Source organism: Convolutriloba macropyga, chromosome 6, assembly GCF_964194025.1.
Source record: "Convolutriloba macropyga chromosome 6, txConMacr16.3, whole genome shotgun sequence".
NCBI lineage: Eukaryota > Metazoa > Xenacoelomorpha > Acoela > Convolutidae > Convolutriloba > Convolutriloba macropyga.
The window spans coordinates 74989324-75007336 of NC_134473.1; the positions used below are offsets into that span (position 1 = coordinate 74989324).

General features: G+C 37.5%; 2 protein-coding genes across 3 annotated transcripts in view; one reads left to right on the forward strand and one right to left on the reverse strand.

Annotated features, from left to right (window-relative positions):
* The window catches only part of LOC142340619 (uncharacterized), a 40237-nt gene extending 22327 nt beyond the window's left edge, over window positions 1–17910 (forward strand). Inside the window, exons 7-15 of the mRNA XM_075391309.1 lie at window positions 2533–2713; window positions 3002–3057; window positions 3322–3541; window positions 11922–13055; window positions 13635–13718; window positions 14130–14387; window positions 15585–15652; window positions 16425–16602; window positions 16908–17910. Of these exons, the coding sequence (XP_075247424.1) occupies window positions 2533–2713; window positions 3002–3057; window positions 3322–3541; window positions 11922–13055; window positions 13635–13718; window positions 14130–14387; window positions 15585–15652; window positions 16425–16602; window positions 16908–17266 (2538 nt within the window). The 3' untranslated portion in view covers window positions 17267–17910. The remainder of the gene's footprint in view (window positions 1–2532; window positions 2714–3001; window positions 3058–3321; window positions 3542–11921; window positions 13056–13634; window positions 13719–14129; window positions 14388–15584; window positions 15653–16424; window positions 16603–16907) is intronic.
* The window catches only part of LOC142340620 (large ribosomal subunit protein bL17m-like), a 435605-nt gene that overhangs the window by 305201 nt on the left and 112391 nt on the right, over window positions 1–18013 (reverse strand). The window lies entirely within an intron of this gene.

Here is an 18013-nt window from a genome sequence, read left to right on the forward strand (position 1 = left end):
TATTGAAATCTTGCCGATTTTGAGAAGTTTGCAATTGCCACCAGAACCATACTGTCCGGTTGAAGTCTTTAATTACATTTTGAAAATTATAAATTTCCCACCGTACCGATGACATGATTGACTATAATAAAAGCATTCGCTAATTTTAGATGCAATTTTATCAAGAACAATTATTTGATAGACACAAAATGCTCTCGAATGAATTTGGAAACAATCCTCTATTTTAAACGCGTGAGCTCCAAAAGTGGCAGATTTTTAGCATAATTAAAGTGCCTCTCGAGGTGCATGTTTAAGAGCTGAATTGGTCAGCGTGGTTTACGAGACACGTATGGTGTATATTACCTCTAAGGCTCAAAAAAAGTAAAATAAAAATAAAAAGTGGATGGGTAGGGATACTACCCGGGCCAAAGTACTGTTTGTGAGGAGCAGTTGCCGCGGAGCTGTGTGGTCAGGAAAAAATGCGCGCCCAGAGTGAAGGTTTAGTTTTCTGGGTAATATATGTTGTAAGTGTCTGTGTATGTTTTTGAACGAAGGGGATAATGATAAATTCAAGGTAATCCTGCTGTATTTCACATGCTTGAGCTCCAAATGGGGAAATTCTGGCATTTTTAAGAAGACTCTATGCGCACATCTTAGTCTAACTGAGCAACATGGTTAACGAGACACGTCTAGAGAGGTCAATGGCCTAAGAGGTTCAAAAGCAAAAAAAAATCAGATGGGTGCGAATCGAACCAGGGCCAAGGTGCAGTTAGTCATGACCAGTTACCACGGGGCTATGTGGTCTGGAAAGTCTTCTCTCCCACAGTAAAGTTTTAGTGTTCTACATAATATGTTTTTCAAGTGTCTTTGTGTATGTTCGTGGGTCGAGTGGAGTATGATGAGGATGAGATAATCCTATATATCAAACGCGTGAGCCATGAAAAGGAAACACATTTCTCATGTTTAAGGGGTCTCTCGAAGCGCGTTTTTGAAGTCCGAATTCAGCTGCATGTTTGACGGGACAGGTCGAAATTTTTCGAAGACCTAAAAGGTGTTCAGGCAAGAAAATAGATGAGCGAGAGTCGAAACCGGGGCAAAGCCCTCTTAGGAGTGCTTTGCCCCGGGTTTTAGTGTTCTGGGTAGCATGTTTCGTAACCGTCTATGTGTATATTTGTGTGTGAAGGGAATTATATCCTATAGATAAAACGGGTGACCTCTAAAAAGGGACCACATTTTTTTTATGTCCAAGTGGACTCTCGAAGCGTGTGTTTAGTAGTCGAAGCTAAAAGTACCTCCGGCTGAGTAAGGTTGCAGGAAATCAATACCACGCCTGTCCCTCGAGTGGGATTCCCTCGTTGATTTTTGTTTGTTTGTTTTGAGAAACGTACATCAGTTTTCATTCTGGCTATTATTTAGTTTTGAGGTGTGTTCTCATTAATTGAGGCATTGTTTTTAAACTTTGATACATTCGGATAAGCGCTTTTACGGATCTGCTAGTTATTGTAATCTTATATGTTGTTAGTTTGGCTTTTTCACACTTTGGTTGGCTTTTTTACGTCCTTTAGTTTTTGAGCTTTGCGTGATCTAAATTGTACATTACGTGGTCAATGTCCGTAAAATGGAGTATAGATACTCAATTTTGTCGGGCTCTCACACGACCCATGTTTTAAGATTAGAGTTGTAAACGTGTGTGGAAACAAGTAACACTAGGCTAATATAGGTCACTATTAGGCAAATGTAGGCTAACTCTAGTTCACTGTTTTAAGCTGGACGTAATTAGTTTTTACGTCAATATTTATACTAAAAGAGCGCCAAAATTGATTCACGGCACCAACCTCCGCGCCAGGCTTTGCATTGAAGTCGTCCTCAATAAACTGTAGTCGGTCAGTTTTTCTCAGTGCGGTTGCCTCTTCAAGTAAATTCACTGTAGAGTTTCTGCAGTTCTGCCGAGGAGTCTGACGTCGGTGCGTGAACTTGATGAATAAAGCATGTTTACATTGAACTGAACTTCAGGATTGCAACACCGAAAATCCGTTTGATATTCTTGATAAACGTCCGATCTACACTGTTGCCCCCCTCCCAATTTTTTTTCAAACCCTGATTCTGTGAAAATAAATGGTACACTATAACCCTCCTCCCATTAGCTTGTGTCATTAATACAAGTAGAGTCTGACAGTTATCTCTTGCGAGAATAATGAATTTATTAAAAGTTGATATGGCGCCAATGCAGCTTAAAGTTGGCCTTATTAGCGCAGAATTAGCTAAATCGTTGGAACTTTATAACATCAGGAGAAATGTGAAATTGGAAAACCCTCCAATATCAATCGATCAAATTTGACCACAAACAGCCTCGATCGGTTAAGTTGCTAATTGTACTAAAATGAGTTCAACAATATATTAAGTCTGATCGGTTTGTTAATCAATGCGATGGCTTATTAATAAACTCTTAGTGATGGAGTTAGCTTTTGTTTTGATCACATCGTAATAATACGATGCATTTGGTTGCATGAGTTTGTTTTTATCAGCCTGTTTTCGATTGATTAATTTAAGTAGGAAGTCGCGCAATCTCCTGCAAGCAAGAAGCGAGTGAATCAGAGACGTACTTCGTTGGAGGATTTGGGGTTCTCTGATGATGATGACGACACAGTCAATGGCAGCTCAATTGTCACTTCAAGTCAGAGGGAACTGGCCAATAAGACCATCACTTCAATCAACACACCCATGAAACACAGGCGTACGTTGGAAACTGTCATTTTCATGTTATTTTAGAAAGGGATTTTGTGACCACTGTACCCCCTCCCCCATTGTATTGTGACTATGCTGCTCATCATGCTCCCTTCCGTTTGAGGATATTTTTTATCGGAAAATAAATTTTTGTCAGGTCGGCTGACAAAACTTTTTGGCGGGACGAAGCAAGGTGGCACTTTAGGGATCATCGCAATTATTTTTTACTTACGAATCTAATAAATCGTTTTTTAATTCTCGGAAGTTGATTTTGAAAATTACTTTACAATCGTTTCAGTGAAGAGGCGTAACGAGAATGCGAAGAAGCAGAAGATGGACAAACGAATGGCCAAGGTTAACAAATGTTTTGTTTTTCAAATACATTTTTGTTGACTTTTTAGGCCATTAAGGTTAACGTCATTCGCCTCCTTGAAGCAGATTTTGCGGTTCCTATTAGATCCCCTTCCCATTCTGGCGTACTCTCTCAAATACACCCACACATCCATTACGCTCGGTCAAGTATGCCAGCAAAAATTTATTTGTGTATAAAAGTGTTTAAAATCTCGTATAATTTAGCTCTAATTCAAGTGCTTGGTTTTAACTGAGTGTCTGTTTCAGACTGAAGAGATAGTTGAAGAGATTGCAGCAACATTTGACGACGATAATTTTGATTCGGTGAATGGAATGAAAGATGTGCAATTGGAAATAAGTGCAATTGAGTCTATATCGAAGAGAAGTGGTGTCGACGAGGAGAGCAGTGTGCAATCTACAGCATCGAGTAAAGCTGCCAAGAAGCCCAGAGGACGAGGAAGAGCCACAAAGAAATCAGAGGAATCAAGTATGATTTCAAAAAAAATCTTACATATCTATCTCACAATCACTCAAGTTTTTGGCATGGTTGTTTTTCTAAGCATCTGCGACGGTAGAACCAATGACCGATTTCAAAAACAATATCTAATGTATGTTACAACTTCTCTAAAATTGATGGTTTTGAAAGCTAAAGTATGATTTTAAGCACTTGAAAAAAATCATCTGGTTGGAGATTTGTATTTGGTTTCATTGCTAGGTTTTTTTTATTATAGCTGCGAAGCTGTAAGCTGAGCGAAGCTATATTGCGGTGCTCTTGGTTTTTTACAATTCAAAGAATTTGAATTGTATTGGGGCTCTGTCTTTTTTACGACTCGAAGAGGAGTATTGGAGAAGTCCTTTTTTTAATCAATTTTATTGCAGTGATTTTTGAAGCGGGAAATGAAACGCGTGAAAAAATTTGGAGTGATTTTGGGGCTGAACAAAAGTTAAGAGCGGAGCGAAAAGAGAGTGGTTTTTGTTCATACCGCTGTTTTTGAGAAAGCGAGAAATTGATGTGTGAAAAAATTTTCTCTAAGCGAGCGAAATTTTTTGTTCACGTGCGGCTTTTAAAAGCAGTTTTTTTTGCAACTTTTGATGGTTATGAGGTTTGGTTATGATATTATATTAGTTTTAGGCTTGTTTTGATAGGAATTGAAGGTTTCAAGTTGTTAGTTCTGAGTTTAATGCTAATTTGGGTGTATTTGATCAGTTTTGCTGATTTTTAGACGAAATTTAATGATTTTTTGCCTGTTTTTTGTTTTACTGCTTTAAGTGGGATTTGAATAGAAACTTGTTACTTAGGGAATTTTCAGATACCAATTGATTAAAGTTTTGGAGGTATAAAACATTTTTTTCATAGGAAAAATGACAGAAAAATTGAGAAATTTTAAATCATTTTTCTTATTTTTTTTGCAGTTTTTCTTTTTTCTTAATCTTAGACAAGTTTCTTAGCCTATAATGACTTGCCCATTGTTTTTCGAGCTTTCCATTGCCCTAATTGGAAAGGAATTTTACTGGGCTTTATGTTTCCTTGTACTATTAAAAAACTCAAGTTAAAAAAAACTTCTATAGTTCTTATAGTTTTTGTTCAATTTGTTTTTGAATGCCGTTTCTATTCTTTCTTAGTTTTTATATGGCATTTGTGGAGGTTCAGGGGCCACAATATTTGTCAGTTGTTTAGTCATAAGGATGGGCAATTTTCTCCTTCGAGTCGTTTCCGGAATTCTTCCGGCTATGTTTTTTTTAAGATCTGTTACTACATTTTCATGATTTTTGAAGTCAAATTGGAGTAGTGATTTTGGTCACGCCGAAACAGGAAGTGCAGCGAAAAAGCGAGTGGTTTTGCGGCGTGAATTTTTTTCGCTCCGAATTTAAAGTAGAGTGAGAAAACGGTGTTTGAACAAAAATTCGCTTTCTCGCTAGTGGTTTTTTGTTCACATGCGGCAATTTGACTTTGATTTTTACTGTTTTTTCGTTTTTTTGGATCGGATTTTTTTTCCAAATGGTTTTTCTACTGTATTCACAGCTCATTCTAGTCCCAGTTTTTTGTTTGAATTAAATTTTCATTTCTCGCTTGTGGTTTTTTTTGTTCACATGCGGCATTTTGACATTGATTTTCTTTTTTTTCTTATTTTCTGACTTTTTTAAAAACGGTTTTCTCAATTCACTCATTCCATTCTAGGTCTAGTTTTTCTGTTTAGTCAATGAAAACTCTTTGAATTGTACGTCAGGACTTGTCCTGCTATTTTTTTGTTTCGTCGTCTGACGCTTTTTTCGTTTTACATTTGTTCACACAGCAAAGCTGAAAGTCAAATTTGCTGAATGACTTCTTCCTCTCACTAACGGCATTTGCGCGCGTGACGTCATTTCTCACTCGCTTTAGCAACAGTTTTTAGGTTATTTGCGTGATTAGATTTTGATCATACGTGACTTACCTCACTCAATAAAATGATTTTTGCACTTTAAAACTTAAGTTTAATTTGAATTTGTTTAAGGTCAAAGGAACTCGTGTGCAGTAAAGGTCCCTTATGAGAAGCTTCTGCGGAAGGAATTTTAACTAGCTTTATTAATTTATCGCTCAATTTAGATATGTTTCTGTTTCTATCTCTATTATATGGCACCCACGTCTATTCTTTCGCAGCTATTCCAGCAATCTGCCGGCTATGTTTGCTAATTTTTGGTGAGCATTTTTGAGATTTGTTGGCTAATTAACTTTTTTCTTCAGTCCATTTTGCTCGTTGGTTTTTTAACTGCTCTCGAGTGAAGTGTGAAGCAATTATATTAGTCCTGTCGGTCTTTTTAATGCGATTTTTCGCTTGACCGATATTTGGTCTGACCCATTTGACTTTTCGTCCTCAAAAACGGGATAAACAGGTAGCGTGCAGTGGGTATTAAGTGCTCTTAGAGACTCTCAGCTCACTAGTCTCCAATTATGCGATTCACAACTGTTTTGGAGACCTATACTTATGTGTTCGAAACTGTTTTGGAGACTTACACTTATGGTGTGAAGGGCGGTTCTTCAAGGTTAACCCCCTACAACATCAGCCGCCTCTCACCTCACCCTCCATCTCCAACCCACCGTTCAGGCCGTAAAAGCCCGTGAAGCCAGAACCGCCCTCCCACCGTTGCCCCCCCCCCCCCCCCCGCTGTTGCCATCAGCCCCCCAGTACACCCACCGCGCTGCGCTCTCCTCACGCCCCGTCAATTAAGCTAAAGCTAGCCTCACAATACCATGGCTAGCTACTGACGAAGCCAACCGCTCGCGGGTCGTTTGAGAGCAATTCGCCCGATGTAAGTCGATTGGAGATATGGATTTGGTTTCATTGCTAGATTTATTATTGCTAATTTTTGGTGAGCCATTTTGAGATTTTCTTGGCCAATTAACTTTTTTCTTCAGTCCATTTTGCCCGTTGGTTTTTAAAATTTTTCTCCGAATCATTACACCTGTTGATCGTTAGTTGCTCTCAAAAGAAGTTTTTAGTTAATTCCTAAATTTTTCTCCTCTAAAAAACCCGATGAACTTTTAAAACCAGAGAGCATTAAGCCGCTGTGAAATTCTGTATACAGAGCGCAATTTCATGGTACGAGTGGCATTTTTGTGGGGCTTGCCAGGCGTTTGAAAGCAATTCATCGGCAATCAAGTCTGTTCAAACAAAGTTTCGCGAAATTCTATAAAACTTTCTAGTGATGACTGCAAATGAGGTCCTACATTAAAAATCAAACGCAGAAGCAGTGATTTAATAGCTTTTTTTCGAAGTTTCACTAATTCTTCCTTTTAATCATTGCAAAATGTCATGCAAACAAGTCTAAACTGACTGTGTACGTCAGAATTAGGAGCAGATTAGGAGGATCGCCAGCAAAAGAGCCGTAATTGACTCACTTTATTCCCAATGGGATTAAAACAGGCAAATCAGATGAAAAATTTTGATTATAATATTAGTAGCCGGCGTCAGGCTCTCAACGGCTATCATTTACGTGCTCTACTTTTTTTACAATTCAATGACTTTTAATTGTATTGGGGCGCTGTCTTTTTTTAAGATCTCTTCACACATTTTCATGATTAATTGCTCGTGAACGAAGTTCATAGCAATTATTGTAAACGTGTGTCTTTTATTATGCAAAATTTTTGCTTGACAATTTTGACTTTTGGAGTGACTTTTACGCCCTTGACTTTTTGCGTTTCGCGTGATCTAAAATTCTCTCTCAATCACAATTTCAAGCAGCTGAACTCAATTGGCGGCAATTTAATACTAAAAGTCAGATGAAAAGTGCGCCGAAACTGGTGCCATTTTTACTTTAAATCTTAATAGTGGTATATGTTAACCTCTAATGTGGTTATTTGAAGCTTACTATTGAACTTCTTAGTACCAATTAGGCTCCACCTCCCTCCATCCCCGCCGCCCGACTGAAGCAGGCTGCAATGGATTATGGCTCCCACTAGTCGTTGGAGAGCCATTCCTCCGCCGTTTTGTCGGTTATGTTTTTTGAATTCAAATTGGAGTAGTAATTTTGGTCACGCCGAAACAGGAAGTGGAGTGAAAAAGCGAATGGTTTTGCGGCGTGAAATTTTTTCGCTCTAATTTTAAATTAGAGTGAGAATACGGTGTTTGAACAAAAATGGGCTTTCTCGGAAGTGGTTTTTTTCACATGCGGCATTCTGACATTGATATTCTTTTTTTATCTGATTTTTTTTAGAAATGGTTTTCCCATTTCACTCCTAGTCCGTTCTATGTCTAGTTTTTTGTTTAGTCAATGAAAATTCTTTGAATTGTACGTCAGGACTTCTCCTGCTATGTTTCTTTAATTCGCTTTACCTTTTGATCAATTTTTTCATTTTACATAGGTCAGGATTTTCACGCTTGACTTCTGACTTACTTCACTCGCTGTTTTGACTGAATGGATTTTAAATTCTTTCACGTTTTGAATTAAGTAATGTAGTGAATACGGTCAAAGTCGAAATTGTAAAGAGTAACGGGATAAACAAAGTGCAGTCATTTAGTCATAATGCATTAAGTTATCAAAGTTGATTAAAGCGATTGCTATGATAAAATGATCACTTTTAAAGCTAAATTAAGCATCAATCCGAATATGCGTCAAGCGAGTCAATGGCGGCTATTTTACGGCTATGTTTTTAATTAATGTCTTTTTATGGAAAATTTTCTCTTGTCTGATTTGACTTTTTTTCCCTTGATTTTTTAAGTTTTGTGAGATCTAAAATTCTCTCATTCACCAGAGTCAGTAGCTGAACTCAATTTGAGGCAGGTAACTGCTAAAAAATTAAATTAAAAGTGCGCTAGAGTGGGTGTCATTTTCAATTTTTATTAGCGGTTATAGTGGTATATAATAACCTCTAATGACGTCCTTTGGAGCCTCCGTATAAAAATGCTTATATAAATTTGTTGGCCCAAATTTAAAAATCGTTTAAATAAATTAATTTTCGATTTCGGGTAAGAAATTTATTTAGTGTAATATGTACGGTCTAGGGTATTTCAGTGAAATGAAAGCTTGACCGATTTTCCGTCTGACCCATTTGAAATTTTGTCCTCAAAAATTGGATAAAGAGGCAGCGCCCAGCGGGCTTTAAGTGCTCTTAGAGCCTTTCAGCTCTGTTTCAGCTCAAACTGTTTTGGAGACTTATACTTATGGTGTAGAGGGCGGTTGTTAGAGGTTGAAGACCCCGCCACTATTGGTCCACACCCCCGCGCTGTTGCCCCCAGCCCGCTGTTCACCCCCGAACATCCTCCCAGTGCACCCCCCCCCCCCCCCCTCCACCGTGGTTAGCTACTGACGAACAACCGCTCGCTAAAAACACGCAAGTTTATACTAATTTTCACAATTTTCAAGTTTCCGAAAATTTTTGTCATTTTTTGATTTTTATCAGCCCTAGGTGTCAAGAATCCTCCTCTAGGGTTTGATATTAGGGTACTGCATTGTTTCTAGTGATAATAGAATGGTTTCAACATTTTAACATCACGAATTTTAACATTTTTTGACAATGTAAAATTTTTTCAATTTTGTTGACATTTATTTTTCGTTATACAAGTCTTTCCAGGCCCAGAGACCAGAAAACCTCCTAAGGGGTTTAATAATAATTTACTGACAAAATTTACCTTGGCCGTGGAAGTTTTTCAGCTTTTAAATGTCACAAGTTTTTACAATTTTTTGGGTAAAACTTGCTTTTTTCAAGTTTCTTGAATTTGTTTTTCATTTTTGCTGGCCTTAATAGCCCAAAAACCTCATTACGTGTTTGATATTAAAGTACTGAAAAAATTTTTTGTGGCCATGGAAAAGTTTTCAACTTTTTGGTATCACAAATTTACCAATTTTTTATTAAAACTTTCCACGTTTTTTAAGTTTTTGTCGTTTCTTAGGCTTCCATAGCCTCAAGAGGCAAGGAACCTTTTCTATGGCTTGACAATGTGTTATTCTATGTTTTCTGGATATAATGGAATGTTTTTCATGATCTTATCACGAGTTTAGGCTACTTTTAGAGTTATTTGCAATTTTTTTGTTTTTTTTTAATGTTTTTTATTTTTTTTGGCACCAGGGGCCCAGGGACCTTCTCCAACGTTTGATAATGCGATGCTGTATAGTTTCTAATGTTTATGAAATGGCTATCAAAATTTGTAAGGACTCCAATTTAAGCAATTTTTTTGATAAAATTAGTTTTTTTTTCAAATTTTCGGAAAATCGTTATGTTCGAAGTTTATGGAGCTTTATGAGCCAGTGAAGCTATTTAAGGCTTGAAATATTGAAGCTGGACAGTCTCCTGAGACAATGAATTGATTTTGAAGATAATAATATTTTGAATTTTAAGCAATTTTTTGTTAAAATTTTCAATTGTTTTTGAATATATGTCCTTTTATAAGTTTAACTATCATTACTGGCCAACGAAACTTTTTAAGTATTGCAGACAGGTTACTTGACGGAACGCCCGAGACAAAAATATTTTTGATCATCTTCTATTGCGAAATCTGGAAACTTTTTAAATTTTGTTTTTATTCATTTTTTTTCTATTTTATTTATTCACTAACAAGGCTAGAAAACTGAAAGTTGCAGAGTCGAATCCCATCATGGAAATGATTCCTAGCTGTCTCTCTCTTTCTCTCTGTAGGTTGGGGTTTCTTTCCTTCTCTCTTTTGTTAACGTTTTATCCCTCACACACACACACTCTCTCTCTCTCTCACTCTCTCTCTTTCCTTAACTCTTTTTGTCGATGCCGCACTTCAGCTGAGGGTATGTGGCGTGATGTCAGCATCTATTATCCTCATTAACGCTGAATTATGGTAGAATTGTTTGATCATAACTGACCGAACTATCACTTTTTAGGAGATCATTGTTGTTTGCTCTTAAACGCAGTTTGTTTCAAAAATTTTAATCCTGATTGTCTTTTTATGCAATTTTTCGCTTGGCTGATTTTTCGTGACCCATTTGACTTTTTGTCCTCAGAATCGGGATAAAGAGGTAGCACCCAGTGTGAATTAAGTTCTCTTAGAACCTCTCAGCTCACTAGGCGCCAAGTATGCGATTCACAGAAACTGTTTTGGAGACATACCTATGGTGTGAAGGGCGGTTCTTATAAATTGATCCCACACCATCACCCACCGCCCCACATCAGTTTCCCCCAATACAATCCTGTTGCACCCCGCCCCCACCACTGCGGTGTAACCCCGCTGCGCTCACCTCGCCCCATCAATTAAACTAAATCTAGCCTAACTAAACTGTGGCTGGCTACTGACGAAACCAATAGCTAGCTACTTGTAAAATTTTTTTGACTAATTTTTTTTGTATAATATTTTAGATTCCAGGTAAGAAATTTAGTTAGTGTAATAATATTTACGGTCTAGGTTATTGCAGTGAAATATAAATATATTCATCGATTAGGTTGTGGCATTTAATGCCAGAGCAATAGGCTTTGTTTTCATTAAAGCCAATGCTAATTGACATCTTCAATGAGTCAATTTTGAAGCTGTACTCTGGCTAATTGTCTAATTTTCCGACTTTTCAGAGAACTTAGCTTATTTTTAAAGACTTAACAATTTTAATTTTCTTCCTTGATTTGCCTTTTTCGGCCCCAATGGAGATCGAGCAAGTCAATTGCTGTTTTTTCTTCTGGCAATCTGCTTGTTTTGTTTTTAATTCTGACCTCTGTCTGCAAAAATTAGCCTGTAATTGTTGTCCGTGAAGTGTAAGCAACTTAACTGTGTTAGTGTTCGAGGCAGTTCGTATGAACGCGTATGCATGACATTTGGCGATAATTTAAGGAAAGTGGGGAAAAGTGAAAGTCATTAACAATCATGACCGGAAAGTTTATTTGTTTTCTTGATATTTTTTTTCATCGATTCTGATGAATTGGCGGACTCAAAAATGGCTTCATTCGTTCAATAATTTAATTTCAATAGAGGTCAGAAAATTTCTCGGGAAAATTTTTTGTAGCACAAAGCTATAGATTATATTACTTGAATAGCTTTATAGATAAAAATTGGATTGTTCGATATGAAATTGGAGATGGTATCTTGATTTATTATCTAAGTTATCTTTATCTGTCGACTTTTTCTATTGAAATCGGGAATTTTTTTTATAGAATATTGGCTACTTTTTTGAAATTTATGTGTTTGAAACGCAATTTTTAATCCATCTAAGTTAATCCATCCAAAATGACATTTAAATTTACAAAAAATTATTACAAAATTGACGTAAGTTTGTTTTGTGCGATTTTATTCCGCAGTGGAAGAAAAGGTTCCAATTTTCCTTTTTAGCTTCTTCCTAGCAAAAAATTATTTTTCTCGATTCCCGATTGTCAATCGTTAAATTATGAGTGCGTCAACTTTTCAGCTGTCCGTCGTGAGTAATTTAACCGAGTGTTTTAGACCAACAACTCAGTCAGCAGTTTGACATTCTACCTCTACCTACAGACGTGCAATTAAGTAAAACTAAAGTAGGGCAACAGCAATCAGATGAGTCTAAAAAGGTCACATTTGAAAATGACATCAATGTAGAAAATAGTTCAGCCAGTGAACCGGTTGTCAACCTAAAGAAAGAATTAGCTTCCCAAATGAACGAAACTGAGAAAGATGGATTTCGAAAAGATTTAGATATGCAATCAAAGCGTAAACGAGGAGTTCGAAGGGCTTTGGTCTTGCCTGAAGTTGCTTCGAAGACAGAAGACGAAAAAATATCAGAGGTGGAGAATTCGAGCGATATTTCCAGCAGTAAAAGCAGAAGTTCAAGATCATCGGGTAGAACCACGAAATCTAAAGCGGACAGTGCGAAATCTAAAAAACATCAAACTTCGGACAATAATCCAAAAACTACGAAAAGGGGAAAAAGAAAAGCAATTGACGACGTTTCTCAACTAATTAGGTCAAATTCGCAAGCTAGTGATCAATCTTCTGCAGAACAATTTGATAAAGAGTTGAATGATATGGTTGGTTGTGATGAAAATAACGAAGAGAAACGAGGGTTAGAAACTGATATAAAACAGTCAGTTGGATACTCCGAAGTTAACGCTATTGAGAAGACAAATGAAGCCGAGGACTCCACAAAGGAACAATATCAAATATCCGAAACCTCGAATGTTGACACAGTGTCCCCTGTTTCCAAAAAAGGTAGGAAGAAAGCTGGGTTAAGGAAAGATTCTAAAGACATGCTGCTTCCAAAGACTTCTAAACAAAGAGGTTCACAAGTTCCAAAAGACACTGAACAACAGAAGATTTTAATTGAATCGCCCACTAAAAATCGGTCGGCCAGATCAAGGCAAGCGCAGTCTTTAAAGGAGGCTGTTGCTGAAAATAATGAAGACAACACTACCGAATCCGCTGTAAAATCAAAACGAGGTCGAGGAAGGACAGCGAAAATCAGCATAAAGCAAGAGCCAAACACTTCAGCCACGTGGGTTGCAGAAGAAGATAATGACTTAAGTTCTCAGGGGAGTGAAAAGAAAGAGAGATCACGTGGAAGACCCCCAGGAGCCAAGAATAAGATTAACGTTGAGGTGAAAACAGGTCAGTTCGAACAACTTGGTTTTTTCATTCCTTCGAACAACAAAGACTCCTTGGCTTATTTTAACAATACTGGTTTACAAATCTTAAAAGTAAAATATGAAGTGAGCAGTGAAATGACCAAAAATAAGGAAAGTGTAAACTTAATTTACTCTCGTAACCTTAGCCGTCATTTGAGCTACTCAATGTATAAAATTGATTATCACAATTTAGGAGATCAAAAATAGAAAAACTACAACTTCAATTTTCTCGAAACCAATTGAAGATTTCTTTTATTCTGTCTATGGAATTTTGTATTATATTATGCTCACTATTCGAAAATTTTTTATCACATTTTCTGAGGTAAAGCTTTGAGAAATCAAAAACAATTTAACTCGGAGAGATCCTTCAATGGACCGTACTGGATTCATCCAACTATGTTCTTCTGAGCTTTTCCAATTTATATCACAAAGAGATGAATGTTAGTTGGACTGATTGGAGGAATCTGCGGGTACTGTTCGAATCATAGCCCGGTTGATATTTTGAAAAAGTTCTGGCCTCGCTTGGGCTTGTACACTACTTAATGGATAGAATTGATTTTAGAAGAAGAGATGAGCCCAAGTCCAGTTGGGAAGAGAAATTCTCCTCGCAAGAAGATTGTCACATCGGAATTGTATTCTTCCCCAAGTAAGTTACAAGATCATTGCATGTTCAATCAAATCATTGCCCAAAATCTATGTTATTCAAATGTATTCTGTTATTCAAATGTATTCAAGTTTTACCAGTATAGTTAGGAGGCAGAACTTAATTGTGAAAATGGACACAATAAAAAAATATTGTGCGGACTTTCACACCCTTTTCAAGCCTTTGACCGTACTCAGTCAAACGGGCTTAATTTTTCTAGACACCATTAAATTGTGTTTCCGAACCATTGATCTGTAGAAATTATTGTTCTCGTCGCAAGTTTGTGCTCGTCGAAAAGTTAGGTTTAAATTCGATGTGCAAATATTGCCGACGATTAACCATAAAAAGAGGAATGGCAAAATTTGCCATCCATGTCTTCCTAACCAAATTGCTAACCAAACATGGCTTTTTCAGAAACATCTCCTCGGAAAGGCAAGAGATCGCTGAAAACTGGAGGAGCCGTTGGCACTGCGAAGAAATCGAAGTTGAAAGATGCGTTGGACACGGAAGAAGAAAGCGACAATGCTGGAATTAAAAAAGAACCGGATGCCCCTAAAGGGAGGAAAAGAGGTGCTGCTGCGTCCGGGAAATCTGCATCAAAATTGGCTGGAGGTTCGAGTTCATCTGTCTCCAGTGATAATAGTTGCAGGTCACCAAAACGATCCAGATCTAGTAAGCGGTTTTCAGTGCATTAAAATTACGAAATGAACGCTACACCAAAGTGAACACCTTCATAGTTGAAAGTTCTTTTCACTTAGAAGGATATGGTAATAGTAATCTCTCCCGAGTTCTGCTCTAAGTTATGAAGCACCATGTGCAGCCCCAATTTCATAACACAACTGCGAGTATCACGCAGGCAATAATTGGTGGGTATATTATTTAGAGGGATCAGCGTATAGATTGCATCGCATTTGTTGCCGTGTTTAAACAGCCCTTGAGTTAGACCCCACAGTCACCCCCACCCCCCCCCCCCCCACTTCCTCCTCTGACTCATTCCACCCGTAACCTTGCACGCTCGAAGCTTCTTAGAAAACAAGCATCCGTCTGTTGTTCGAGAGCAATTCATTGGCTAATAATTGGTTAATAGACGCGTCATATTCTCAGTGGACTATTTTTGGGTCCTTTTTTATTACGTCAGAAGCTTTGTTTCGCTTCACCTAATTTTTTGTGAAACTTTGTTGACTTCTACAAGCTAGTTGCATCCTTCGTTTCTTAAACTTTTTTCAATTAATAGCCGGCGTCAGCCTCTCAACGGCACGGCTATCAATTTTAGGCGCTCTCTTAATTCGCTTTATCTTTTAATCACGTTTTTTGTTTTTACGAAAGTCACGATTTTCACATTTCATCTCTGACTTACTAGCTCACTGAATTTTATTCTAGTTTCGTTTACTCATTGAATCACGCAATGTTTGAATGCGGCCAAGGTTAAAAGAGCAAAATCAAAAGAAACGAGATAAACCAGTAAAGACCGGGTAAAGGGTCAAAGGCGGCTATTTTCCGGCAATTGGAGGTCTATGTTCAGTGGTAGCTGCCAGATCTAATGCCTACTGTTATTGATAATGTTCACTATATCTTTTTACTAGCCGCGAAGCGATGGTGGCTATTATTGGGGACATCGTGGTTTTTTTAAAATTGATCTTAACCCCCCCCCCCCCCCCCCTCCCTTTAAGTATTATTTTTTTTCCTTCGAGGATGTCCTGACCGCAATGGTTTCGGTAATATTAGGTTCCCGCAGTTAGCAGCATCGAGTTTTCGACCAGAAAGCGAGCAGCAATATTTGATTTATGATTGAATTTAGCTGAATTTACTCCCAGATTTTCTTTGCTATTTAAAAGCTTCGTTGATGTTATCGTTTTCTGATTGTTTTAGTTGGTGGTCAACCGACGTATGTTATGTTCACTGGAATCTCTGACAAGGAGGTCGCGAAGTACACTAAAGTTAGTTGTCAATTCTAGTCAGACAATCTCATGCAAGCGGTGATTTCAGCCAATGGGAATAGATATTAGTTGCTCTGCAAATAAGTTTGTAGAAATTATACTAGTCCCGAGGGCATTAAATCGCTGTATTAACTTTAACCTAGCGTTTCAAGAACCTTTCGACGGAATTGTCAAATAGGCATAAATTTATGATGTAAGAGGTCTTCTTCAATCTTTTTGAACAGTACCCACATCACCATCTTCTCCCCCTACCAATGAGGGTGGTTTTCAGTAGCTTAGGTCAGCTCCAGTCATTTAAGAGCAATTGGTCTGACTTTAGCCGGTTATAATTGATCCTCTATCTACTATACCAATTTTACTATTTTCGATCTATTGTCTAGTCACTATATTTTGGTGCTCTCATTTTTGCTATCTTTAATTTTGCAATTTTCACGTCGTTGGGGTAGAAATAGATAGATGGGTGTTGGACATAATACATTATTATTGCTTAAAAGATGTTTGTTATTATTGAACTTAGAGAATTGTATTTTCACTTCATCAAACTGGGGTGCCGCCATTTAACCTTCAGTACATATCATGAAAGATCACAGTTTGACAATAGTCGGGTCCTGGTGGTTCGTCTATGCGTTGTAACTTTTTTGTCCGACCAATTATACGTTCTTTCAACTGAGTATTTTCACGCATGATTTCTAGATTTATGATGGAACCAATTCGTTATAATCAGAATTTTGACAATATAACTCAATTCTGGACAGTTTACTATTTGTTTTAGCAACTGCGCGCCAGCCTTGGTCCGAGCTGTCAGTTTGGAGATGATTGCAGCCAGTGTGTATTCCTGGTCACTGACAAAATCAGGCGGACAAAGAAATTCCTTTGTGCTCTGGCGAGAGGCGTGAACATCGTGGGAGTCAAGTGGGTGGAGGCATGCGACCGGGCAAAGAGCTTAGTTGGTTAGTAGAAAGATAAAATAGAGCAAATAAGGATGGCACCAACACATAGTTTGCAATCGTTAGAGTTGCTGATTTTCATAGCATCTTCAAAGGCCATCAAAGCACTTTGCCTTTTTGCAATTCAAAGAAATATGAGTTTTTGGGATTAATATCTTGAATAATTACATTATCTTAATTATCATTTTCGTATCGGACAATGACCGAGTGAGAATCAGAAATTAGAAAAATAGCAAGTATGGAAAGTTTATTTGATAGACTCCAGTCTCTTAAGCAGAGAACGAACGACATAACGTAATTGATTTCAGACGCTGCTGGTTACATTTTGAGTGACAAAGCGAACGAGGCTAAATTTGAGATGAATCTTGAACAGTCAATACAAATTGCCCGTGAGAATAAAGGTATTCTGAAGGAGCTGCGGATACACGTGACGTCATCTGTGGAACCAACTCCGGCAGAAATGAAAGAGATTGTAACAAGTGCGGGTGGAACTGTGTTGCCCCGAATGCCAGCTAACCCTGATGATAAGCGGACGATTATTGTGACTGCAGAGAAAGATCGGCCGAAGTTGAAGTCCAGTTTGCTTCCCTGTTGCAAGACTAAAGAGTTTGTTCTTTGTGCTATCATGAAGCAGTTTGTTGAACTTGAAAATCACTCTTTTGTGTAGAATTGCTAATGTTTGAAATTGAAGTACTAACGCGATTTAATTGATAAATTTGAAATTTTGATTTGCAGTCGTTTAGCAGCTGTTTGAAATTGAGTAGCTGCTCAAAATTTTTTGCAATTGAATTAACTACTAACACAGTGAAATTAATGAATTTGAAAATTGGCGTGATGATTTATGTTTGAAGCTATTTAATGTGTTGCCTCTCTTTCCCATTACAAGACAATCTGTTTAAATTCTACTCTAGTCGAATAACTTCTTCACTGATATGTTAAATCATTAATGAAACCTTTATTTCATTGCAACTGTTAAAATCAATTGAAATCAGGCAAGTTAGTGTCATGATCAGTTTTTTGAAAAAAAAAACAAATTTAGCTATTTGATTTTGAGCGTTGCTTCTGTTAGACGCTAATGCTATTGTTGACGCCAAGATTGGCCGAGTTTTTGTTTGCTTGAGAGTCAGGAGACTCAACTAACGTATTTGGCCCTACTTATAAAACTTGTTTGTCGCAGTGAATTGTTTGATGAAATGTCTTTCAGTAGTGAATAGTTTCACCAAGATTTGTTTGTTTTTACAGAATAGTGTAATGAAATTGTGTTTAGCATGTAAATGGATAAAATATGGCTTAATTAAGATTCCTATCTGCCGTTTTGTTAAATTAACTTAAGGTAACTGCCATGTAACAGCGCGCATGTTTCGACCCCCCCCCCCCCCCCCCGCAGAACATGGTAATTCAGCGAGTAGGGATG